Raw genomic sequence first — 27,274 nt, forward strand, 5'->3', positions numbered from 1 at the left:
GTACTCCAGTCGGGGGTTGGACTGCACCAAAAGTATATTTAATTATAGACTGTCCAGGGCCAGAAGAACTGTGGAGTGCGCCTTTGGAATCCTTGTCTCCAAATGGCGTATCTTAGGATCTGCTATAAATTTGAAAATTGAGACAGTGGATGAGGTGGTGAAGGCGTGTGTGGTTCTCCACAATTTTATTATTGATAAAGAGAGAGTCAACGTGGAACTCGATGAACCCATACCAAATCCATTGCCTGATTATCAAGATCATCCTCTGCGGACAACTGTGGAGATTGCTCATATGAGGGACCAATTTGCTGCATACTTTGTTTCAGATGTTGGCCGTGTTTCATGGCAAGATCAAATGGTTTAATTCATCTTGGTATTATGATGTCATGTAAACACTGTGGAGTCCATGTCATTTTACCATCCTATGTAAGGTTATTGTTATAATGTCCCCTGATTGTCTAATGCGTTGTGTTTTTAAATAAAGTTCTTGTGCCTTTCCGTTTTCACAAAACAAATCTCCCATATGTTTTTCCATAATAATCAAATTGTAAAATCCAATGTTATGTAAAGTAATGTGTGTCCCACAAAATTTATGTGAGCACCAGTACCCAAATGGACTGTGACAAAACAAAAAAATATTTCAGCCGTGTTTTCCATAGTTTTGACATAAAAATGATCGGCTCCCACCTTGTCAACCATTTTTAATCCTGCTGACTATTTGCATAATGAACCTGGCTTGACAAGGAGGGAGACGATCATGTTTGCATAACTCTACAGAGTTAACACTATTGGACTCAGGATGCTAGAATTCGTCCACAGTCAAATAGTGGCGACACTGTGAACATTGCTACCACCTCACCTGACCAATATTCTTAAGGTACCGTAATAAAACTATTATCCAACGATACCGACCAGTGATACGACCGGACCGTGATCGTTGTTTACTCGTCGCGTGGTTGCTGGAGAGCTGTCACACAGACAGCTCTCCAGCGACCAAAAAAGAGCAAGTCCCCGTGTAATCTGGGTAATGTGAAGCGCATGGCCACACTCACGATGTTTTCCCTGTTAATGTAATTTAAAAAAATAAAAAAAAACTTACATTCCGGTGTGTGACACGTCCATTGCCGTCATCTTTCCGTACTGTGCCAGCCCTAAAGCACAGCGTTTATTAAGTCAACGGTGTGCTCTGCTTTACGGGCGGGAATCACAGTGTCAGTCACTGCGGAAAGATGACGGCGAGGGACGTTGTTGACATTTTTTTTTTTTTTTTGGGGGGTATTGTTCACTTTTTGAGTGTTAAAAACACTGCGCTAGTAACCCAATATTCCCTTGTGTAAAACAAAGACATCGCTGGATCGGTGTCAAACACGCAGATCCAACAATGACAGCGTGTGATCAGTTACCCCAAAAAATTCCTAATCATTCGCTGACACCAATAATCTCACAGCAGGGGTCTAATCGTTGTACGATTTCAGAAAAGATAACGTTGATTACACACAAAAACCAACTATATCGTTACTGAAATCGTGGTGTGATGGTACATTTTAAACTTGATATATTGAGCAATGCTGTTTGTGTTTGTAACATCTCATAGTACAATGAGCGACAGCCCTATAAAAAAATGAAAAAAAAAATAATTATAAAATATTGTCAGACATTGCACATCAGGTGTTACAAACACAATATTTGTGTATACGGCGCACGGTGTGATTTGGTGCAAACTTTATTTGAGACAATAAAAACTCAGTATTTTAAAAAAAAATAACAATTTATTAGGGACACAAAATAAAAGAAAAGGGAAATGTTAAGGGGTATCTATGTCAGCAATTAAGGGGGATTGATATTCCCCACTTTTGGGGGTTGTTGAGGAGACCGAGGAGGAGGACGAGGGGGAGGAAGCAGCATAGTCTATGACACTAGACGGGATGCCGACATCAATCCAGCCAGTTGACGGTGGCGAGACTGCCAAAGCAGGAGGTGAGGGAGGAGGAGGGACGACCAGTGTCCTTGGCTGGCTACTCCGGCTCCGGGTAGACCCAGGCTGTGTACTAGGTGTACTCCTTGTAGACCCAGGCTGGGTACTGGGTGTACTCCGTGTTGACCCAGGCTGGGTACTTGGTGTGCTCCGGGTCGACCCAGGCTGTGTACTGGTGGTTGTTTTGGGAGCAGCCATAGCCAAGGTCGTAGTGCTTGTCGTCGTCTTCTTCTTTTTTTTCCTCCTCTCTCCCTCTGGGTGTGGGTCGGCTTCCCGTCTGTGTGCCCTTGAAGGCCTGGCATGATCAGAACTTTGGGGCTGTGTTCTGTGGTGGCGGTGGCGGTGGCGGTGGCCCTCGGCACGCGGAGCTCTGTGGTGGTGCTCTGCAGCAGGAGTCGGAGTCATGGCAGCCAGCGATGGTACTGCGGGCACTGTAGTCGCTGACTGCATGACCCGAGCCTGCTGCAGAGCAGTGACATATGCGTTGTTGCAGCCCTGCATGACCGAAATCTGGAGTTCCGGCGTAAGATGTTCAACCATGCCCTTGTGAATGGCACTAAAAAAATGTTTGGCCGGCCTCGAGAGCTCCGATTCGATGTTTTCAAGACGCCGGTCGATATTGGACATTTTATCGCACAGCGCCTTGAAACCATTCTGAAATACGGTGCTCAAATGTAAAAATTCGGGCATGACCGCCCTGTCCGAGGCCCGCTGACGCTGTCGGGAAGACCCGAAGGAAGGAGCGACAGAGGCCTCGGCCAGGGGAACATCTGATGGACCGGCTGCCGGTTCGCCAGATTGTGGTGGTGCAGACCTGCTCTCGCTGTGGGATGGCTGCGACGGTTCAGATGGCGCTTCACGAAGGACCGCTCCAGAGGGTCGGACAGTCTCGCGGGTGCTGCTGTGTGTTCTGTGAAAACATAAGGAAACCATTAGTATACTAAATATAACATTTCACATGCGTCATTAATTAACTTTACCGGCGGTATCCATTGCCGCCGTTAACCTATTTTTAATATTGACACTGGATATGCCGCATCAATCTTAAAATAAAAAATGCATTTATTGATTCCAAAATAGTCACCCATGGTTGCGGTTTGTAACGCCCGACAGTTACGCTTACCGTTGGAACTGCCATGACGTCACGGTCATGTGACTGAGACGTCATCACAGGTCCTGCGAGCTGAGCAACCATGGGAACATAACCTGCCTTGCAGTAGAAGGTATGCCGTGTCTATTATATTTTAAGTTTTTGTGTGTAAAAAAACTGGGATACACCTGGATGGGCACTATACTACTCCACTATGAAATATTGCCCGGGCATGGCCAATCTACTATCTTTCTGTGTTCTGTATACTTCTGATTTCAGGGAAAGAAATAGTAAGTCAAGCTCACCATTGTTGTAATCCCAGAAGGCTCAGAGCACGGAGCCGCTGTGTCAAGCGTGAGAAGACCAGAAATGAATAAAAAATACGAGGTCACCGAGGCGTGAAAAGAAAAAACTAAATACTTTATTCACTTCAATCAGAAACAGAGGATGAAACATCAGCACAATACAATAAAAACACTATCTACGCGTTTCAGGTCTGATGTTCCCTGTCACCTGAAACGCGTAGATAGTGTCTATTGTATTGTGCTGATGTTTCATCCTCTGCTTATGATTGAAGTGGATAAAAGTATGTATTTTTTACTTTTCACGCCTCTGCGAGCTTGCATTTTATTCTTCATTTCTATACTTCGTACTTGCCAAAATAAATGGCTGGGCAATAAGCTACGTGGCTGGAATATAGTACGTGAATATGCATGTTGTAAAAACTAGGTGTGTGCGTAGGTACTATACTTACTCTCTGCTTTCAAGGACCGGTCGCAAGAACTGCAATATACGGTTGTATTTGTACACAGAGGTCCTTGACGCTGCAGCACCACTACGGATCTGTCCCTCCTTTTTCAGGCCCCTCCTGAAACGGTCCTTCATGGAGCGCCATCTGGTCTTCAATTGTTTAACTGTGTATAAAAAAATAAGTTTTAGAGAATATATTGAAAACGATTACGCAACCGTGTGCAATCCCAATAGAAGACATCACAGACGGTTGTGTAATCCTGGCCTGATGGGTCACAGCAGCATTTTGGAAATACTTACGAAATTTAGCTTTGGCCACGGGGGAAGCGCTGTCGAAGCCATCCCACAGCAATTGTGCCACCTCTATCCACAAACGGCGCAATATGCCCTGGTCCGCGTGCCGGGGGTCACGGCTGTCCCACAACGGGCCCCGTTCCTCTATGGCTGCTACCATCATGTCAATATCGAGTTGGTCATCATGGGCCCGTTGTGAAACCTAGAATAAATGTAAAATATTAATGTTTGCAAGATAAACAATGTTGTCCCTATCTCCTCCACCGCCACCTACCACCTCCACCACCACCCCCTCCCACCACCCCCCATACCCGCAAAAACAAAAAAATTTAAGAAAAAAAAGGAATAGGTTTGACATAAAAACTTACTTGCCGTCCTGCAACCACAGCTTGGCCCCGTGGTCTCTGCTCCTGCTCCCTCTGTTCCTCCTGGCTCTCCTCCTCACTTGAAGAAGCCTGCAAAATAGTTTACCAAAAAGTTGAGTGACCCATCTACAAATGACAGCGAATAGTAAGCAATAGTTGATCATGTACTCACCGGACTCCTCAGCGGTGGGGTGTTGCTGGAATCGCTGGCCATAATGCAATTCTGAAATAAAGAACAAAATAACATTTATCCTATGCTCCTTGGCACAATACAGCAATTTAAAAAAAAAAAAAAACATTTACATTTCAACCACAAATAACACACCATACTTTACAATAAAACCGACAGGGCCGGAGACAATAAAAGGCCATACAACGCCATACATCACAACCAGAAACATACAACAATGTCTTTACATAACCACAGTGCAGAACATAATACACAACTTGCAATAAAAATTATTACATTTAATAAAAGGGCGCAGAATCATTCTATACTACCATACTTTACAATAAAACCGACAGGGCCGGAGACAATAAAAGGCCACACAACGCCATACATCACAACCAGAAACATACAACAATGTCTTTACATAACCACAGTGCAGAACATAATACACAACTTGCAATAAAAATTATTACATTTAATAAAAGGGCGCAGAATCATTCTATACTACCATACTTTACAATAAAACCAACATGGCCGGAGACAATAAAATTCATATAACGCAAGAATAAAACATCCCAACTGAATACAAAAAAACACCACCAAACCAATAAATGGAAAAGAAAAATCTATCCTGGAAAGAACAATAATCAAGGCCGCAGACAATGAAACGCCATCCTATACAACGCCATAAATCACAACCAGACTAAAAATACAACAATATCTTTAAACAACCACAGTGCAGAATATAATACACAACTTGCAAAAACAATTTTAAAAAACATGTAGAAAATGCACAGAATCATTCTATACTTACATCTCTGGACAGCGGATGAAAAGACAGTCTGTTCTGATGTGTAGCCTGATGTGTAGCCTGCAGCAGAAGTGACAAACAATCCAACATTTTCTTTATATATGGGGGATGTTTTTATCACTGTTTGCACTGTCTAGACACTTTTTTGTTTAATTTTATTTAACGACGCATGCGTCGCACAACGCACGCATGACGCACACACGCGACGCAAGTGCGTTGTCAATAGGTTTCAATGGGAAATTGTAACGCAATGATGACGCACGAGCGACGCAAGTGCGACGCGTGCGTTTTTTTGACGCTACAAAAATGCAACATGTAGCGTCTCCGACGCCACCCAGGTGCGGTGAAACGATGCATGCGTCGTGCGTTTTTCCGAAAACGCATGACAACGCAACGCATGCGTCCCCAATGATAAAGATAGGGGCGCATGACGCATGCGTTGTTGTGCGTCGACGACGCTGCGTCGCATGACGCTAATGTGAACGTAGCCTTAGTCGGGCAGCAGAGTGTAGGGTGGATTGGAAAGGTGCCAGAGTGTAGAGGGTAGGCCAGAGAGTAGGAGGTTGCAGTAGTTGAGGCGGGAGATGATGCACTGCAATGCACTGAGAGTGGACTATACTGCCATTTAGTGAGTTATTTTTTATACTACACTCTAGCAGATTTTTTTAAAACCTCCCCCTATACAAGCACTTAATTAACATTCAATGTCTTCTCAGAGATAAGCTTCCATACAGAAAAGCGTAGCCCCCCTCCCCCAGCAATGCCTTGCACTGAGAGCAGACTGTACTGCCATCTAGTGTGTATTTTTTATACTACACTCTAGCAGATTTGTTTCCACAGTACATGCTGTTCACTCTACAATATAGAAATAAAATACAGGACTTAAAGGGACTCTGTCACCTGAATTTGGAGGGAACAATCTTCAGCCATGGAGGCGGGGTTTTTGGGTGTTTGATTCACCCTTTCCTTACCCGCTGGCTGCATGCTGGCTGCAATATTGGATTGAAGTTCATTCTCTGTCCTCCATAGTACACGCCTGCGCAAGGCATGGGGGTTAATGCGATCATGGGGGTTAATGTGCCGGGGGCGGTTTTGTGACCGCTCCTGGCACATAGTGCCGGATGTCAGCTGCGATAGGCAGCTGACAACCGGCCGAGATCGGCCGCGCTCTTCCCATGAGCGCGGCCGATCGCTATGACGTACTATCCCGTCGGTGGTCATACGGGCTCACCCCACCTTGACGGGATAGTACGTCAGATGTCAGAAAGGGGTTAAGGGGTGCAGTTTTTAGAATGGTGTCACTTTTGAGTATTTTCTGTCACATAAGCCCCTCAGAGTCACTTGAAATGTGAGGTGGTCCCTAAAAAAATGGTTTTGTAACATTTTGTTGGAAAAATTAGAAATCGCTGGTTAAATTTTAACCCTTATGTCTTCCTACAACAAAAAAACTATGTTTCAAAAGTTGTGCTGATGTAAAGTAGACATGTGTGGAATGTTATTTATTAACTGTTTTGTGTGACAAAACTCTCTGATTTAAGGGCATACAAATTAAAAGTTTGAAAAATGTGAAATTTTCAAAATTTTTGCAAAATGTAAGATTTTTTCACAAATAAACACATGTTATATTGAAGAAATGTTACCACTATCACGAAGTACAATATATCACGAAAAAACAATCTGAGAATTAGTGGGATCCGTTGAAGTGTTCCAGAGTTATTACCAGAGTGATAGTGGTCAGATTTAACAAATGAGGCCTAGTCTTTAACCCCTTTATCCCCAAGGGTGGTTTGCATGTTAATGAGCAGAGGGACGCCGAGGTATTTCTCCATGTGGCTGACCGCAAGGTATATTATTTGATATCATTCTATATATGCCATTTTATAAGAGTGGTCTGTCTGCCAGATTACTAGGAGGATAAGTGCAAAGCTACTCATTTATTGCCATGATACTATGAGCGTACTTTGGCAGACATGAATCCCCTTTCACAATAATTATGCATAGATTTATCAGGCATGTAGGTTATATATTATTGGCATTTAACATTTACACATGCATTTAGTGTCAGTCCAGTGTTCTGGAGAAACCTATGGCAGAATTGTCCCTTGTTGTGGTTCCAGTACCCTTCTTGTAAAAGTAGATACATGTTGTTTTTATGAAGATTTTTTCTAATAAAATATTGGTATTTATATGAGTACCATGGTCGAGGTCATTTTATTCTTTGATCACGCCCAATATGAGATATATGTTAATGAGTAAGCCAATTTTTACAATTCTGACCACTGTCCCTTTATGAGGTAATATCTCTGGAACACTTCAATGGATCCCGGTGATTCTGATGCTGCTTTTTCGTGACATATTGTACTTCATGTTAGTGGTAAAATTTATTTGATATGACTTACAATTGTTTGTGAAAAAACAGAAATTTGGTGAAAATTTAGAAAATTTCACAATTATCCAACTTTGAATTTTCATGCTCTTAACCCCTTCACCCTGAATCCTGTTTTCAACTTCCTGACCAGGCCATTTTTTTCAATTCTGACCACTGTCACTTTATGAGGTCATAACTCTGAAACGCTTCAATGGATCCTGGTGATTCTGAGACTGCTTTCTCGTGACATATTGTATTTGATTAAAGTGGTAAAATGTCTTCGATCTGACTTGCAGTTATTTGTCAAAAAAAATGGAAAAATTTTGCAAAAATTTTTACAATTTTGCCATTTTTAAAATTTTAGTTTTTATGACCTTAAATTAGAGAGTTGTATCATACAAAATAGTTAATAAATAACATTACCCACATGTCTGCTTTACATTAGCACAATTTTGGAAACAAAATTTTTTTGTTAGGAAGTTAAGGGTTAAAAGTCGACCATTTTTTTTTTAGGGACCACCTCACACTTGAAGTGACTTTGAGGGGTATATATGACAGAAAATGCCCAAAAGTGACACCATTCTAAAAACTGCACCCCTCAAGGTACTCAAATTCACATTCAAGAAGTTTATTAACCCTACAGGTGCTTCACAGGAATTTTTGTAATGTTTTAAAAAAATTGAACATTTAACTTTTTTTCACAAAATTTTTACTTCAGATCCAATTTGTTTTATTTTACCAAGGGTAACAGGAGAAATTGGACCACTAAAGTCGTTGTACAATTTGTCCTGAGTACGCCGATACCCCACATGTGGGGGTAAACCACTGTTTGGGCACATGGCAGAGCTCAGAAGGGAAGGAGCGCCGTTTGACTTTTCAATGCAAAATTGGCTGGAATCGAGATCGGACACCATGTCGCGTTTGCAGAGCCACTGATGTGCCTAAACAGTGGAAACCCCCCACAAGTGACCCCATATTGGAAACTAGACCCCCCAAGGAACTTATCTAGATGTGTTGTGAGAACTTTGAACCCCAAAGTGTTTCGCTAAAGTTTATAACGCAGAGCTGTGAAAATAAAAAATATATTTTTTCCACGAAAATGATATTTTAGCCTCCAAATTTTTATTTTCACAAGGGTAACAGGAGAAATTGGACTGCAAACGTTGTTGTCCAATTTGTGCTGAGTACGCTGATATCCCATATGTGGGTGACCACTGTTTGGGCACACGGCAGAGCTCGGAAGGGAAGGAGCACCATTTTACTTTTTCAACGCAGAATTGGCTGGAATTGAGATCGGATGCCATGCCGCATTTGGAGAGACCCCGATGTGCCTAAACAGTGGAAATACCCCCAATTCTAACTCCAACCCTAACCCCAACACACCCCTAAGCCTAATCCCAACCATAACCCTAACCACACCCCTAACCTGAACACACCCCTTACTCTAATCCCAACCCTAACCATAACCCTGACCACACCCCTAACCCCAACACACCCCTAACCCTAATCCCAGCCCTAATCTCAACCCTAACCCTATCCACACCCCTAACCCTGACACACCCCTAAACCTAATCCCAACCCTAACCTCAACCGTAAACATAATCCAAACCCTAACCCTAACCCTAACTTTAGCCCCAACCCTAACCCTAACTTTAGCCCCAAATGGAAATAAACAAAATATTTTAATTTTATTACTTTTCCCTAACTAAGGGGGTGATAAAGGGGGATTTTATTTACTATTTATAGCGGGTTTTTATGTTTGACAGCTGTCACACGCTAAAAGACGCTTTTTATTGCAAAAAATAGTTTTTGCATCACCACATTTTGAGAGCTATAATTTTTCCATATTTTGGTCTACAGAGTCATGTGAGGTCTTGTTTTTTGCCGGATGACTTGACATTTTTATTGGTACCATCTTCGGGCACATGACATATTTTGATTTTTGGGAGGCAGAATGAACAAAAACCAGCAATTCCTGAATTTCTTTTAGGGGGGGGCGTTTATACCGTTCCGCGTGTGGTAAAATTGATAAAGCAGCTTTATTCTTTGGGTCAGTATGATTACAGCGATACCTCATTTATATCATTTTTTATGTTTTGGCGCTTTTACACAATAAAAACTATTTCATGTAAAAAATAATTGTTTTTGCGTCGCTTTATTCTGAGAGTTATAACTTTTTTATTTTTCTGATGACACTTTATGGCAGCTTTTTTTGCGGGACAAGATGATGTTTTTTAGCGGTACCATGTTTATTTATATCTGTCTTTTTGATCACATTTTATTGCACTTTTTGTTCGGCGGTATGATGATAAAGCATTTTTTTGCGGTGTTCACTAAAGGGGTTAACTAGTGGAATAGTTTGATAGAGCCGGTCGTTACGGACGCGGCGATACCAAATATGTGTACTTTTTATTTTATAAATGGATTTATTGGAAAATATTTATTTTTTTCTTTGTTTTTTTTTTTGCTTTATAACATTGTCCCAGGTTGGCACATCACTATTTTACATCAGATCGCTGATATGACATTTTGCATAGCACTGCATCGCGATGTTCCGGTGGGAGAGCGCAGGGAGCCCCCGTCCCTGCGTGATGCCGCTCTATGTCGCTGTCACTGCTGACAGCGGCATCAGAGGGGTTAAATGCCCACGATCGGCGCTGCGGGGTGTCAGCTGTCACATCTCTCACCGTGAGACCGCGCGATCGTGCCACCGTACTAGTACTGCGTGCATGTCGGGAAGGGGTTTAATCACAGAGATACAGTACGTCACACAAAAGACTTAAAGGGACACTGTCACCTGAATTTGGAGGGAACAATCTTCAGCCATGGAGGCGGGGTTTTGGTGTTTTTGATTCACCCTTTCCTTACCCACTGGCTGCATGTTGGCTGCAATATTGGATTGAAGTTCATTCTCTGTCCTCCGTAGTACATGCCTGCACAAGGTAATCTTGCCTTGCGTAGGCGTGTACTATGGAAGACAGAGAATGAACTTCAATCCAATATTGCAGCCAGCATGCAGCCAGCGGGTAAGGAAAGGGTAAATCAAACACCTGAAAACCCCGCCTCCATGGCTGAAGATTGTTCCCTCCAAATTCAGGTGACAGTGTCCCTTTAATAAGTAACATGTCCCACAAGTTTACTTTACATCAGCACAATTTTGTAACCAACGTTTTTTTGTTAGGAAGTTATAGGCTAAATGCACACGCTGCGGATTCCATTGTGGAATTTTCCGCAGCGGATTTGCAAATTCCGCAGTGAAAAACCGCTGCGGTTTTTACTGCAGATTTACCGCGGTTTCTTTTGTGGTTTCCTCTGCGTGTTTACACCTGCAGATTTCTATTGGAGCAGGGGCAAACCCGCAGCGGAATCCACAGAAAGAATTGACATGCTGCGGAAAATAAACCGCTGCGTTTCTGCACGTTTTTTTCCGCAGCATGTGCACTGCGGATTTAATTTCCCATTGCTTTTCATGGTACTGTAAATGCATGGGAAACTGCTGCGGATCCGTAGCAAAATCTGCAGCGTGTGCACATACCCATAAGGGATAAAAGTTGACCAGCGATTTCTCATTTCCCATTTTTTAGGGAACACATCACATTTGAAGTCACTTTGAGGGGTCTATATGATAGAAAATACCCAAAAGTGACACCATTCTAAAAACTGTACCTCTCAAGGTGCTCAAAACCACATTCAAGACATTTATTAACCCTTCAGGTGCTTCACAGGAATTTTTGTAATGTTTAAAAAAAAAAAAGAACATTTAACTTTTTTTCACAAAAAATTTACTTCAGATCCAAATTTATATTTTCCCAAGGGTAACAGGAGAAATTGGACCCCATAAGTTGTTGTGCAATTTGTTATGAGTATGCTGATGCCTCATATGTGGGGTAGGTAAACCACTGATTGGACGCATGGCCGAGCTCGGACGGGAAGGAGCACCGTTTTACTTTTTCAACCGGTAGTAGCTGGGATCTCACCGCAGCTCAGCCCAGCTGGAAATCAAGCCCCCGGTCACTGAGCGCTCATGTTGCTTGCGGAGATCTCACCACAGCGCAGCCCGGCTGGGAATGCAGCCCAGTGACCGGAGGTAACCTCTATGACGTCACCCCCAGTCACTGATGCTGCTTTCCCAGCAGCTCATTCACCAATGGTTTTCAGCCGGGATGGTCTCATCTTGGCACCGTCCAAGTTGAAAACTAATTATCTCCCAGACAAAGATTACAGCATGGAACACGACGGACAGGTATGGTATATTGTTGTTTTTTATTTTACTTTAATTACAGGAGATAGAGGGCTTCGCAGGAATTAGGTGAGGTTGTAAGCATGTATGGTGCCCCAGGGTCCTGGTCGTCGCAGTGGTATTGCTTTCCTCTCGGGGTGAGTGATGCTACGTTTGGAGGCAAAGAAGGATAACTGCATCCAGGTATCACAAACATTCAACACATTTCACACTCCAGACCACCAGGGGGAGCTCCTGACCCTATTTATTAGGTCACTCCCCACATATATATATAGCTGGTAGTCTGTAGGGAAAGTTAGTAGGTTCCAGACAGTAGTCTGAGGTGGACAGAGGGTCCAAAGGAGCTGTGCATGCCCACAGAGCTGCAGCTCCCAGAAAGAGACACTGAAAGGCAGAACTGTATTGCAGCGAGAGTGAAGGGAGTCACAGCAAAGGAGAGGATACCAGAAGGGGACCAGCCCTGCTCAAGCTGTCTCCTTCTGAGGCGCAACATCCCGGTAGCCGGATCACCGAGGGAGTAAGGACCTCTATGCCTTATTTCAGAGACCGGCAGGACAGCTAATTGCAAGTTACCTGTCCACACTTACACCCAGGAGGCATTTGACAACTACAGAGCCGGGTTATCTAAGACAGGGGTCCCCAACTCCAGTCCTCAAGGCCCACCAACAGGTCATGTTTTCAGGATTTCCTTTGCATTGCACAGGTGATGCAATTATTACCTGGGCAAGACTAAGGAAATCCTGAAAACATGACATGTTGGTGGGCCTTGAGGACTGGAGTTGGGGACCCCTGATCTAAGAGACCCTATAAACAGGCTCAAGTCACCAGTCATACGGGTTTTGTCTTATTGTATATGGGGGACAGAGAGAGCGAAACATTGCATTTGTGAGACCCTTATGTGAAGCCATAGGCAGTAAGGGACTACACCACTACAGCGCAAAGGAAGGCTACTGATTTCCACCTGGACAAGGGAACTCTGGACTTGTCTCCAAACCGGCCGGACTCTGCCTGCCCTGTGATCTGGTGCCCTAGACTGTGGATGCTGAAGTCTTCAGTAAAGGTAAAGAGACTGCAACCTTGTGTCTTCGTACTTCTCTGCGCCTCTCACCAATTCACCATCTACACACCGGGAAGCCCTGTGGTCATACTTCACCTGTGGGAAGGTATACCATCTAGCTGCCATAACATCACCCCAGCGGACCCCTTAAAGCAGCGTCGATCACCCTAACCAAATACCACAGGTGGCGTCACGAACATTCCCCTTAAAGACCTTTCCCCTTTTACACGGACATCCCAGGGCCATGGACCGGGTCCGCCACCGTGACATCCCCCTGTTAACCGAAGGACCTGGTATCGAGTACCCCACGGCCCCATGGGGGCACTCCATATGGTTTAACTGAGATTAATAAAGAAGTCTTATAGACACCTCTCCATTACTAAGCCGTTGACTTAATGTCACCTGACAATACAAAGGTGACATCAATCCCACAAATATGAACTCCACTGCTGCATCCAATAGATGTGCCTTTTCTGGGCAGTTGTAGGTTGCTATTTTTAGGCTGTGGGATCAATATCTATGGCCCCTTACCAGCCTGAGAATACCAACCCCCAGCTGTGAGCTTTAGCAAGGCTGGTTGTCTATAATGGGGGGAACGCTATGCCGTTTTCTTTATTTATATAAAGAATAAAAAAAAAACAGTGTAGGGACCCCACTATTCTTGATAACCAGCCTTACTGAAGCTGACAGCTGAGGGAACCCACGCCATTTTTTTTTACATTTATTTATAGCGCAGGCAGCGGCTGATGAATACCCCCATTAACCGCTTCTGGTGTCACTGTTATTAGCAGCAGCAGGGATAGGCTGATGGGAGTAATAGTTCGGTACAGGAAATATCAGGACGTGTGAAAGAGACCCTGCTGCCCGGCTATTTCACCTCTCTCCTCGCTACTCCCCTGCTTCTCCCCTCTGCAAATCCCTCCACTGGCTCCCAATTCCCCAACGAATCCAGTTCAAACTACTAATACTGATCTACAAAGCCATCCACAACCTGTCCCCTTCCTATATCTCTGAACTAATATAACATAGTAACATAGTAACATAGTTAGTAAGGCCGAAAAAAGACATTTGTCCATCCAGTTCAGCCTATATTCCATCATAATAAATCCCCAGATCTACGTCCTTCTACAGAACCTAATTGTATGATACAATATTGTTCTGCTCCAGGAAGACATCCAGGCCTCTCTTGAACCCCTCGACTGAGTTCGCCATCACCACCTCCTCAGGCAAGCAATTCCAGATTCTCACTGCCCTAACAGTAAAGAATCCTCTTCTATGTTGGTGGAAAAACCTTCTCTCCTCCAGACGCAAGGAATGCCCCCTTGTGCCCGTCACCTTCCTTGGTATAAACAGATCCTCAGCGAGATATTTGTATTGTCCCCTTATATACTTATACATGGTTATTAGATCGCCCCTCAGTCGTCTTTTTTCTAGACTAAATAATCCTAATTTCGCTAATCTATCTGGGTATTGTAGTTCTCCCATCCCCTTTATTAATTTTGTTGCCCTCCTTTGTACTCTCTCTAGTTCCATTATATCCTTCCTGAGCACCGGTGCCCAAAACTGGACACAGTACTCCATGTGCGGTCTAACTAGGGATTTGTACAGAGGCAGTATAATGCTCTCATCATGTGTATCCAGACCTCTTTTAATGCACCCCATGATCCTGTTTGCCTTGGCAGCTGCTGCCTGGCACTGGCTGCTCCAGGTAAGTTTATCATTAACTAGGATCCCCAAGTCCTTCTCCCTGTCAGATTTACCCAGTGGTTTCCCATTCAGTGTGTAATGGTGACATTGATTCCTTCTTCCCATGTGTATAACCTTACATTTATCATTGTTAAACCTCATCTGCCACCTTTCAGCCCAAGTTTCCAACTTATCCAGATCCATCTGTAGCAGAATACTATCTTCTCTTGTATTAACTGCTTTACATAGTTTTGTATCATCTGCAAATATCGATATTTTACTGTGTAAACCTTCTACCAGATCATTAATGAATATGTTGAAGAGAACAGGTCCCAATACTGACCCCTGCGGTACCCCACTGGTCACAGCGACCCAGTTAGAGACTATACCATTTATAACCACCCTCTGCTTTCTATCACTAAGCCAGTTACTAACCCATTTACACACAATTTCCCCCAGACCAAGCATTCTCATTTTGTGTACCAACCTCTTGTGCGGCACGGTATCAAACGCTTTGGAAAAATCGAGATATACCACGTCCAATGACTCACCGTGGTCCAGCCTATAGCTTACCTCTTCATAAAAACTGATTAGATTGGTTTGACAGGAGCGATTTCTCATAAACCCATGCTGATATGGAGTTAAACAGTTATTCTCATTGAGATAATCCAGAATAACATCCCTCAGAAACCCTTCAAATATTTTACCAACAATAGAGGTTAGACTTACTGGCCTATAATTTCCAGGTTCACTTTTAGAGCCCTTTTTGAATATTGGCACCACATTTGCTATGCGCCAATCCTGCGGAACAGACCCTGTCGCTATAGAGTCCCTAAAAATAAGAAATAATGGTTTATCTATTACATTACTTAGTTCTCTTAGTACTCGTGGGTGTATGCCATCCGGACCCTGAGATTTATCTATTTTAATCTTATTTAGCCGGTTTCGCACCTCTTCTTGGGTTAGATTGGTGACCCTTAATATAGGGTTTTCATTGTTTCTTGGGATTTCACCTAGCATTTCATTTTCCACCGTGAATACCGTGGAGAAGAAGGTGTTTAATATGTTAGCTTTTTCCTCGTCATCTACAACCATTCTTTCCTCACTATTTTTTAAGGGGCCTACATTTTCAGTTTTTATTCTTTTACTATTGATATAGTTGAAGAACAGTTTGGGATTAGTTTTACTCTCCTTAGCAATGTGCTTCTCTGTTTCCTTTTTGGCAGCTTTAATTAGTTTTTTAGATAAAGTATTTTTCTCCCTATAGTTTTTTAGAGCTTCAATGGTGCCATCCTGCTATAGTAGTGCAAATGCTTTCTTTTTACTGTTAATTGCCTGTCTTACTTCTTTGTTTAGCCACATTGGGTTTTTCCTATTTCTAGTCCTTTTATTCCCACAAGGTATAAACTGCTTACACTGCCTATTTAGGATGTTCTTAAACATTTCCCATTTATTATCTGTATTCTTATTTCTGAGGATATTGTCCCAGTCTACCAGATTAAGGGCATCTCTAAGCTGGTCAAACTTTGCCTTCCTAAAGTTCAGTGTTTTTGTGACTCCCTGACAAGTCCCCCTAGTGAAAGACAGGTGAAACTGTACAATATTGTGGTCGCTATTTCCTAGATGCCCGACCACCTGCAGATTTGTTATTCTGTCAGGTCTATTAGATAGTATTAGGTCTAAAAGTGCTGCTCCTCTGGTTGGATTCTGCACCAATTGTGAAAGATAATTTTTCTTGCTTATTAGCAGAAACCTGTTGCCTTTATGGGTTTCACAGGTTTCTGTTTCCCAGTTAATATCCGGGTAGTTAAAGTCCCCCATAACCAGGACCTCATTATGGGTTGCAGCTTCATCTATCTGCTTTAGAAGTAGACTTTCCATGGTTTCTGTTATATTTGGGGGTTTGTAACAGACCCCAATGAGAATTTTGTTACCATTTTTCCCTCCATGAATTTCGACCCATATGGACTCGACATCCTCATTTCCTTCGCTAACATCCTCCCTTAAAGTGGACTTTAGACAAGACTTTACATAGAGACAAACCCCTCCTCCTCTCCGATTTTTACGATCCTTTCTAAACAGACTGTAACCCTGTAAGTTAACTGCCCAGTCATAGCTTTCATCTAACCATGTCTCGGTTATTCCCACTATGTCAAAGTTACCTGTAGATATTTCTGCTTCTAGTTCTTCCATCTTGTTTGTCAGGCTTCTGGCGTTTGCGAGCATGCAGTTTAGAGGATTTTGTTTTGTTCCAATCTCCTCGCTGTGGATTGTTTTAGAAATGTTCTTACCTCCCTTCTGAGTATGTTTTCCTGGATCTTCTTTGTTCAAGTCTAATGTTTTTCTTCCCAATATCTTCCCTCACGTAATCTTCGATCCTCCAAAGACCTTCTACTCTCCTCCACACTTATTCGTTCCTCACACAACCGCCTCCAAGATTTCTCCCGAATGTCCCCCATCCTCTGGAACTCAACGCCTCAACACTTCTGATTATCCACCACCCTCGGAACTTCAGACGGAATCTGAAAACCCATCTCTTCAGGAAAGCCTACAGCCTGCAATAACCATTCTGCCGCCTCACCACCACCCGAGCTGCCGCGCCACCAACTGCCGGAGCTGCCGCGTCACCAACCGCCAGAGCTGCCGCCTCACGACCGCCAGCGCTGCCGCTTCCCCGACATTCTGTCTCTTCCCCATTATCCCGTAGAATGTAAGTCTGCAAGGACAGGGTCCTTTCCCCTCTGCACCAGTCTGTCATTGTAAATTTGTTTACTGTAAACGTTATCTGTAACCCCTTTTCTCATGTACAGCACCATGGAATTAATAGCGCTATATAAATAAATAATAATAATTATAGTGGGTTTTTATGCTTGGCTGCTGACACATACTAAAAATCGATTTTTATTGCAAAAAAATAGTTTTTGCATCGCCAAATTTTGAGCGCTATAATTTTTCCATATTTTGGCCCACAGAGTTATATGAGGTCTTGTTTTTTTGTGGGACGAGTTGACGTTTTTATTGGTACCACTTTTGGGCACATGACATTTTTTGATAACTTTCTATGCCGATTTTGGAGGCAGAATGAACAAAAACCTGCAATTCATGAATTTCTTTTGGGGGGGATCGGTATAGTCTTCGGGTCAGTACGATTACAGAGATACCTCATTTATATCTTTTTTTGTTTTGGTGATTTATACAATAAAATCTATTTTATAGAAAAATATTTAGAATTGAGAGTCCTCAGTGGTTGATACCTTTTAATGGCTAACTGAAAAGATGGTAACAAGTTGCAAGCTTTCAAGACTATTCGGGCCTCTTCATCACGCATAGACTAATACAACATCTGAATAATCACATATTTATACACAACACAGCACAAAACTGTCATCATGGGATAGTGATAAGTGATAAACAGTAGTGTCCATAAATATTGGAACAGTTCCTAGATTAGGAGTGTATAGTTTGATGCCCTTTGATTGGGGTCTGGTTCTGCTATGATGACCCCCAAATGATCTGAGGAGCAAATTCCTTAATTGATGTAAAATGTCATAAATCCATGCGACACATTCATTCCTGCACAAAGTGTGACATAAAATTATACTCCCAAATTCTCATGTCTCTCTGAGATTTGAAGTTACCTTTCAACACAAGTAATTTCAGGTCCATGGTGCTATGATCAGGCATACAAAAATGTTTTGCCACAGGTAGATTCGTTTTTTTTCATTTATTGGGTAAGATTTGCATACTGTGGAGCCATTTTACTTCCCATTGCTGTGCAAGTCTCCTGTAGATAGATCTTGTTGTCAAATTCAAAGTAATTGTGGGTGAGAATGAATTTTATAAGTTACACTCAGCTTCATTCAGGACACAATTGATCTATTGAATAAACTAGCAGCAATAGGTCCTATACCAGAAGGAATCATCCTGGCCACCATGGATGTGGAATCTTTGTACTCTAATATCCCACACCAGGATGGATTAAATGCCTTCAACCTTTACTACAAAAAGATGCCTGCTTACAATCCATTTTTCCAGACCCCCCACTACTGTGTTTTAGGCAGCCCCCAAATCTAAGAAGCATCATTGTCAGAAGCTCGCTGTCCTCTCCAACAGCTGCAGGAACCTTTCCTTGCAACCAGAAAAAATGTAAAACCTGTCCATTTATAATGACCACGGACAAGATAAAGATCCCCAATTCACATCAGGACTACAAGATACCAGGTACTTTCAGCTGCATCACTTCTAATGTGGTGTACTTAATTATTTGTACTAAATGTCCAACTGGGGGTCTGTATGTAGGGGAGACAGGGCAGAAACTGAGAACAAGGATAAATTCTCACCGCCACACAATAAGAGAAAAAAGAATGGATCTACCTGTGGCTAAACATTTTTGTATGCCTGATTATAGCACCATGGACCAGAAATTACTTGTATTGAAAGGTAACTTCAAATCTCAGAGAGACAGGAGAATTTGGGAGTATAATTTTATGACAACATTTGACACACTTAGTGCAGGAATGAATGTGTCGCATGGATTTATGTATTTTTACATCAATTAAGGAATTTGCACTTTAGACCATGTGGGGTCATCATAATAGAACCTGACCCCAATGGGAGGATAACAAAACATTCACTCCTAATCTAGGAACTGTTCCAATATTTATGGACACAACTGTTTATCACTTATTACTCTCCCATAATGACATTTCTGTGCTGTGTTGTGTATAAATATGTGATTCTTCAGATGTTGTATTAGTCTATGCCTGATGAAGAGGCCTGAGTAATCTTGAAAGCTTGCAATTTGTTACCATCTTTTCAGTTAGCCATTAAAAGGTATCAACCACTGAGGACTCTCAATTCTAAATATTTTTCTATCTACTGGCTAACATGGTACCAAAATATATATCTTTCCTGTATTTTATAGAAAAAATAATTATTTTTGTATCACATTATTCTGAGAGCTATAACTTTTTTATTTTTCCGCTGATGAAGCTGTATTGCAGCTTGTTTTTATTGCGGGACAAGGTGACGTTTTCAGCAGTACCATGTTTATTTATATCCATCTTTTTGACCACGTGTTATTCCACTTTTTCCTTAGTGGTATGATGATAAAGCATTGTTTTTTTGCCTTGTTTTTTATTTTTTATGGTGTCCATTAAAGGGGTTAACTAGTGGGACAGTTTTATAGGTTGGGTCATTGCATACGCGGCAGTAACAAATATGTGTACTTTTATTGTCTGGATTTTTTTTTTTCATTCAAATATTTATTTAGTGATAGAATATATATTGATTTTGTTATAATAATTTTTTTGTTTAATATTTTTCCAATGATTTAACCCCTTAAGCCCCAAGGGTGGCTTGCACGTTAATGACCGGGCCAATCTTTACAATTCTGACCACTGTCCCTTTATGAGGTTATAACTCTGGAACGGATCCTGATGATTCTGACATTGTTTTCTCATGACATATTGTACTTCTTGATATTGGTAAAATTTATTTGATATTTAACTGCATTTATTTGTGAAAAAAATGGAAATTTTGCGAAAATTTTGAAAATTTTGCACTTTTCCAACTTTAAATTTTTATGCCCTTAAATCACAGAGATATGTCACACAAAATACTTGATAAGTAACATTTTTCACATGTCTACTTTACATCAGCACAATTTTGGAACCAAATTTTTTTTTTGTTAGGGAGTTATAAGGGTTAAAAGTTGACCAGCAATTTCTCATTTTTACAACACCTTTTTTTTTAGGGACCACATCACATTTGAAGTCATTTTGAGGGGCCTATATGATAGAAAATAACCAAGTGTGACACCATTCTAAAAAACTGCACCCCTCAAGGTGCTCAAAACCGCATTCAAGATGTTTATTAACCCTTCAGGTGTTTCACAGGAATTTTTGGAATAAAAAATGAACATTTAAGTTTTTTTCACAAAAACTTTACGTCAGCTCCAATTTGTTTTATTTTTACCAAGGGTAACAGGAGAAAATGGACCCCAAATGTTGTTGTGCAATTTGTCCTGAGTACGCTGATACCCCATATGTGGAGGTAAACCACTGTTTGGGCGCATGACAGAGCTCGGAAGGGAAGGAGCGCCGTTTGACTCTTCAATGCAAAATTGACAGGAATTGAGATGGGATGCCATGTTGCATTTGGAGAGCCCCTGATGTGCCTAAACATTGAAACTCCCCACAAGTTACACCATTTTTGGAAAGTAGACCCCCCAAGGAACTTATCTAGATGTGTGGTGAGTACTTTGACCCACCAAGTGCTTCACAGAAGTTTATAATGTAGAACCGTAAAAATAAAAAATCATATTTTTTCACAAAAATTAACTTTTCGCCCCCAATTTTTTATTTTTCCAAGGGTAAGAGAAGGAATTGGACCCCAAAGTTGTTGTGCAATTTGTCCTGAGTACTCTGATACCCCATATATGGGGGTAAACCACTGTATGTGCGCATGGCAGAGCTCGGAAGGGAAGGAGAACGATTTGACTTTTCAATGCAAAATTGACTGGAATTGAGATGGGACGCTGTTGTGAATTCTGTGGCTGAATTCACTCCTGTGGTCACAAGTGGTATTGCAGCCTCTGGGCTTCCTCCCTCAGGTGTTTTGGTGAGCTCGTTGGCTGCCTTGCTATTTAACTCCACCTGAGTCTGTCTTCCTTGCTCCTTGTCAATGTTCCAGTGTTGGTTCTGAGCTACTGCATCTTTCCTGTGGCCTGCTGCTCTGCTAGATAAGTGTTACTTTGTTTTTGTTTCCGTTTTTTCTGTCCAGCTGTGCTATTCTCTTTTGCTGGAAGCTCTGAGACGCAAAGGGTGCACCGCCGTGCCGTTAGTTCGGCACGGTGGGTCTTTTTGCCCCCCTTTGCGTGGTTCTGCTTTAGGGTTTTTTGTAGACTGCATAGTTCTCTTTGCTATCCTCGCTCTGTCTAGAATATCGGGCCTCACTTTGCTGAATCTATTTCATTCCTACGTATTGTCTTTTCATCTTGCTAACAGTCATTATATGTGGGGGGCTGCCTATTCCTTTGGGGTATTTCTCTGAGGCAAGTCAGGCTTGTATTTCTATCTTCAGGCTAGTCAGCTCCTCAGGCTGTGCCGAGTTGCATAGGTAGTGTTAGGCGCAATCCACTGCTGCTTTTAGTTGTGTGAGGATAGGTTCAGGTATTGCAGTCTGCAGAGATTCCACGTCTCAGAGCTTGTTCTATTGTTTTTGGGTTATTGCCATATCACTGTATGTGCGCTGATTACTGCACACTGTGTTGCCTGATAGCACAGCATAACAGTACAAGGAGCCAAACCAATGATTCTCAATAGAGGGAAAAAAGAAGTCCTGACATCATTTTTTTTTCCTCAGCTCTGTCTTCAGTTTTTTTTTTTTTTTTCCCCTAGACATTAGAGTGCTTCAGGACACAGCTGTGGACATGGATATTCAGGCTCTGTGCTCCTCAATGGATAATCTCGTTATAAATGTACAAAAGATTCAAGATACAATTGATCAGAAATCTATGCTAGAACCAAGAATTCCTATTCCTGATTTGTTTTTTGGTGACAGAACTAAGTTCCTGAGCTTCAAAAATAATTGTAAGCTATTTCTGGCCTTGAAACCTCATTCTTCTGGTAATCCTATTCAACAGGTTTTGATTATTATTTCTTTTTTGCGCGGCGACCCACAGGACTGGGCGTTTTCTCTTGCGCCAGGAGACCCTGCATTGAGTAATGTTGATGCGTTTTTCCAGGCGCTTGGATTGCTTTACGATGAGCCTAATTCAGTGGATCAGGCTGAGAAAAATTTGCTGGCTTTATGCCAGGGTCAGGATGATGTAGAAGTATATTGTCAGAAATTTAGGAAGTGGTCAGTACTCACTCTGTGGAATGAATCTGCACCGGCGGCTTGGTTCAGAAAGGGTCTCTCTGAAGCTCTTAAGGATGTCATGGTGGGATTTCCTATGCCTGCTGGTTTGAATGAGTCTATGTCCTTGGCCATTCAGATCGGTCGTCGCTTGCGCGAGCGTAAATCTGTGCACCATCTGGCGGTATTGTCTGAGAGTAAACCTGAGCCTATGCAGTGCGACAGGACTATGACTAAAGTTGAACGGCAAGAACACAGACGTCTGAACAGGCTGTGTTTCTACTGTGGTGATTCCACTCATGCTATTTCTAATTGTCCTAAGCGCACTAGGCGGTTCGATAGCTCTGCCGTCATTGGTACTGTACAGTCCAAATTCCTTCTGTCCATTACCTTGATATGCTCTTTGTCATCGTATTCTGTCATGGCGTTTGTTGATTCAGGCGCTGCCCTGAATCTGATGGATTTGGATTATGCTAAACGTTGTGGATTTTTCTTGGAGCCTTTGCGGTGTCCTATTCCGTTGAGAGGAATTGATGCTACACCTTTGGCCAAGAATAAGCCTCAGTACTGGGCCCAGCTGACCATGTGCATGGCTCCTCCACATCAGGAAGTTATTCGCTTTCTGGTACTGCATAATCTGCATGATGTGGTCGTGTTGGGGTTGCCATGGCTACAAACCCATAATCCAGTATTAGATTGGAACTCTATGTCGGTAACCAGCTGGGGTTGTCAGGGAGTACATGGTGATGTTCCATTTTTGTCTATTTCGTCATCCATTCCTTCTGACATCCCAGAGTTCTTGTCTGACTTTCAAGATGTATTTGAAGAGCCCAAGTCTGATGCCCTACCTCCGCATAGGAATTGTGATTGTGCTATCAATTTGATTCCTGGTAGTAAATTCGCTAAGGGTCGTTTATTTAATTTGTCCGTGCCTGAACACACCGCTATGCGCAGTTATGTGAAAGAATCCCTGGAGAAGGGACATATTCGCCCATCGTCATCACCATTGGGAGCAGGGTTCTTTTTTGTAGCCAAAAAGGATGGTTCGCTAAGACCGTGTATTGATTACCGCCTTCTTAATAAGATCACTGTTAAGTTTCAGTATCCCTTGCCATTGATATCTGACTTGTTTGCTCGGATTAAGGGGGCTAGTTGGTTTACTAAGATTGATCTTCGTGGTGCGTATAATCTGGTGAGAATCAGGCAGGGAGATGAATGGAAAACGGCATTTAATACGCCCGAGGGTCATTTTGAGTATCTGGTGATGCCGTTCGGACTTGCCAATGCTCCATCTGTTTTTCAGTCTTTTATGCATGACATTTTCCGTGAGTATCTGGATAAATTCCTGATTGTTTACTTGGATGACATTTTGATCTTCTCTGATGATTGGGAGTCTCATGTGAAGCAAGTCAGAATGGTTTTCCAGGTACTGCGTGCTAATTCCTTGTTCGTGAAGGGATCAAAGTGTCTCTTCGGTGTGCAGAAAGTTTCATTTTTGGGGTTCATCTTTTCCCCTTCTACTATCGAGATGGATCCGGTTAAGGTCCAGGCCATCCAGGATTGGACTCAGCCGACATCTCTGAAAAGTCTGCAGAAATTCCTGGGCTTTGCTAATTTTTATCGTCGCTTCATCTGTAATTTTTCTAGCATTGCCAGACCATTGACCGATTTGACCAAGAAGGGTGCTGATTTGGTTAATTGGTCTTCTGCTGCCGTGGAAGCTTTTCAGGAGTTGAAGCGTCGTTTTTGCTGTGCCCCTGTGTTGTGTCAATCAGATGTTTCTCTTCCGTTCCAGGTCGAGGTTGATGCTTCTGAGATTGGAGCAGGGGCGGTTTTGTCACAGAGAGGTTCTGGTTGCTCAGTGTTGAAACCATGTGCTTTCTTTTCCAGGAAATTTTCTGCTGCTGAGCGTAATTATGATGTGGGCAACCGAGAGTTGCTGGCCATGAAGTGGGCATTCGAGGAGTGGCGTCATTGGCTTGAGGGAGCTAAGCATCGCGTGGTGGTATTGACTGATCATAAGAATCTTACTTATCTCGAGTCTGCCAAGCGCTTGAATCCTAGACAGGCCCGTTGGTCGTTATTTTTTGCTCGTTTTGATTTTGTGATTTCGTACCTTCCGGGCTCTAAAAATGTGAAGGCGGATGCTCTGTCTAGGAGTTTTGTGCCCGACTCTCCGGGGTTATCTGAGCCGGCGAGTATCCTCAAGGAAGGAGTCATTGTGTCTGCCATCTCTCCTGATTTGCGGAGAGTGTTGCAGAAATTTCAGGCTAATAAACCTGATCGTTGTCCGGCCGAGAAACTGTTCGTCCCTGATAGGTGGACTAGTAAAGTTATCTCTGAACTTCATTGTTCGGTGCTGGCTGGTCATCCAGGAATCTTTGGTACCAGAGAGTTAGTGGCTAGATCCTTCTGGTGGCCATCTCTGTCACGGGATGTGCGTGCTTTTGTGCAGTCCTGTGGGATTTGTGCTAGGGCTAAGCCCTGCTGTTCACGTGCCAGTGGGTTGCTTTTGCCCTTGCCGGTCCTGAAGAGGCCTTGGACACATATTTCGATGGATTTCATTTCTGACCTTCCCGTTTCTCAAAAGATGTCGGTCATTTGGGTGGTCTGTGATCGCTTTTCTAAAATGGTCCATCTGGTGCCCTTGGTTAAATTGCCTTCCTCCTCTGATTTGGTGCCTTTGTTCTTCCAGCATGTGGTTCGTTTGCATGGCATTCCTGAGAATATTGTTTCTGACAGAGGTTCCCAGTTTGTCTCGAGGTTCTGGCGAGCCTTTTGTGGTAGGATGGGCATTGACCTATCTTTTTCCTCGGCCTTCCATCCTCAGACTAATGGCCAGACCGAACGAACCAATCAGACCTTGGAAACATATCTGAGATGTTTTGTTTCTGCTGACCAGGATGATTGGGTGTCATTTTTGCCGTTGGCTGAGTTCGCCCTTAATAATCGGGCCAGCTCGGCTACCTTGGTCTCTCCATTTTTCTGCAATTCTGGGTTCCATCCTCGTTTCTCTTCAGGACAAGTTGAGTCTTCGGACTGTCCTGGTGTGGATTCTGTGGTGGACAGGTTGCAGCAGATCTGGACTCAGGTAGTGGACAATTTGACCTTGTCCCAGGAGAAGGCTCAGCTTTTCGCTAATCGTAGACGCCGTGTGGGTCCCCGACTTCGTGTTGGGGATCTGGTTTGGTTATCTTCTCGTCATATTCCTATGAAGGTTTCCTCTCCTAAATTTAAACCTCGTTTTATTGGTCCGTATAGGATTTCTGAGATTCTCAATCCGGTGTCTTTTCGTCTGACCCTCCCAGACTCCTTTTCCATACATAATGTATTCCATAGGTCGTTGTTGAGAAGATACGTGGCACCTATGGTTCCATCTGTGGAGCCTCCTGCCCCTGTTTTGGTGGAGGGGGAATTGGAGTATATTGTGGAGAAAATTTTGGATTCTCGTGTCTCTAGACGGAAACTCCAGTATCTGGTCAAATGGAAGGGTTATGCTCAGGAGGATAATTCCTGGGTTTTTGCCTCTGATGTCCATGCCCCAGATCTTGTTCGTGCCTTTCATGTGGCTCATCCTGGTCGGCCTGGGGGTTCTGGTGAGGGTTCAGTGACCCCTCCTCAAGGGGGGGTACTGTTGTGAATTCTGTGGCTGAATTCACTCCTGTGGTCACAAGTGGTATTGCAGCCTCTGGGCTTCCTCCCTCAGGTGTTTTGGTGAGCTCGTTGGCTGCCTTGCTATTTAACTCCACCTGAGTCTGTCTTCCTTGCTCCTTGTCAATGTTCCAGTGTTGGTTCTGAGCTACTGCATCTTTCCTGTGGCCTGCTGCTCTGCTAGATAAGTGTTACTTTGTTTTTGTTTCCGTTTTTTCTGTCCAGCTGTGCTATTCTCTTTTGCTGGAAGCTCTGAGACGCAAAGGGTGCACCGCCGTGCCGTTAGTTCGGCACGGTGGGTCTTTTTGCCCCCCTTTGCGTGGTTCTGCTTTAGGGTTTTTTGTAGACTGCATAGTTCTCTTTGCTATCCTCGCTCTGTCTAGAATATCGGGCCTCACTTTGCTGAATCTATTTCATTCCTACGTTTTGTCTTTTCATCTTGCTAACAGTCATTATATGTGGGGGGCTGCCTATTCCTTTGGGGTATTTCTCTGAGGCAAGTCAGGCTTGTATTTCTATCTTCAGGCTAGTCAGCTCCTCAGGCTGTGCCGAGTTGCATAGGTAGTGTTAGGCGCAATCCACTGCTGCTTTTAGTTGTGTGAGGATAGGTTCAGGTATTGCAGTCTGCAGAGATTCCACGTCTCAGAGCTTGTTCTATTGTTTTTGGGTTATTGCCATATCACTGTATGTGCGCTGATTACTGCACACTGTGTTGCCTGATAGCACAGCATAACAGGACGCCATGTTGCGTTTGGAGAGCCACTGATGTGCCTAAACATTGAAACCCCCCACAAGTGACACCAATTTGGAAAGTAGACCCCCTAAGGAACTTATCTAGATGTGTTCTGAGAGCTTGGAACCCCCAAGTGTTTCACTACAGATTATAATGCAGAGTTGTGAAAATAAAAATTATTTTTTTCACAAAAATTATTTTTTAGCCCCCAGTTATATATTTTCC

At 42.9% G+C, this 27,274-nt stretch overlaps 1 protein-coding gene and 1 long non-coding RNA gene across 4 annotated transcripts in view; both read right to left on the reverse strand.

Moving 5' to 3' along the window:
* Positions 1–27,274, reverse strand: part of LOC138657616 (uncharacterized) — a 409,067-nt gene that overhangs the window by 234,970 nt on the left and 146,823 nt on the right. The window lies entirely within an intron of this gene.
* Positions 1,756–4,693, reverse strand: LOC138662077 (uncharacterized). 2 transcript variants are annotated; one of them, XM_069747223.1, is made up of 5 exons: positions 4,647–4,693; positions 4,478–4,564; positions 4,116–4,311; positions 3,874–3,979; positions 1,756–2,885 (listed from the first exon to the last, which is right to left on the reverse strand). In XM_069747223.1, exons 1-5 carry the CDS (start codon positions 4,686–4,688, stop codon positions 1,805–1,807), a joined length of 1,512 nt encoding a protein of 503 aa, XP_069603324.1. In that variant the 5' UTR covers positions 4,689–4,693; the 3' UTR covers positions 1,756–1,804. The 2 variants fall into 2 exon arrangements, with proteins under 2 accessions (XP_069603324.1, XP_069603316.1); XM_069747215.1 differs by having other exon boundaries at positions 3,820–3,979.

Source organism: Ranitomeya imitator, chromosome 1, assembly GCF_032444005.1.
Source record: "Ranitomeya imitator isolate aRanImi1 chromosome 1, aRanImi1.pri, whole genome shotgun sequence".
Lineage (NCBI taxonomy): Eukaryota > Metazoa > Chordata > Amphibia > Anura > Dendrobatidae > Ranitomeya > Ranitomeya imitator.

What these genes read in the sequence shown, in the direction of transcription:
- LOC138662077 (XM_069747215.1), bottom strand. Translation starts at nt 4,688, where the DNA reads ATGGCCAGCGATTCCAGCAACACCCCACCGCTGAGGAGTCCG. An exon ending in CCCCACCGCTGAGGAGTCCG is followed by an intron (nt 4,565 to 4,646) that starts GTGAGTACATGA and finishes ACTATTTTGCAG; the next exon opens with GCTTCTTCAAGTGAGGAGGA. An exon ending in CGTGGCCAAAGCTAAATTTC is followed by an intron (nt 3,980 to 4,115) that starts GTAAGTATTTCC and finishes TTTTATACACAG; the next exon opens with TTAAACAATTGAAGACCAGA.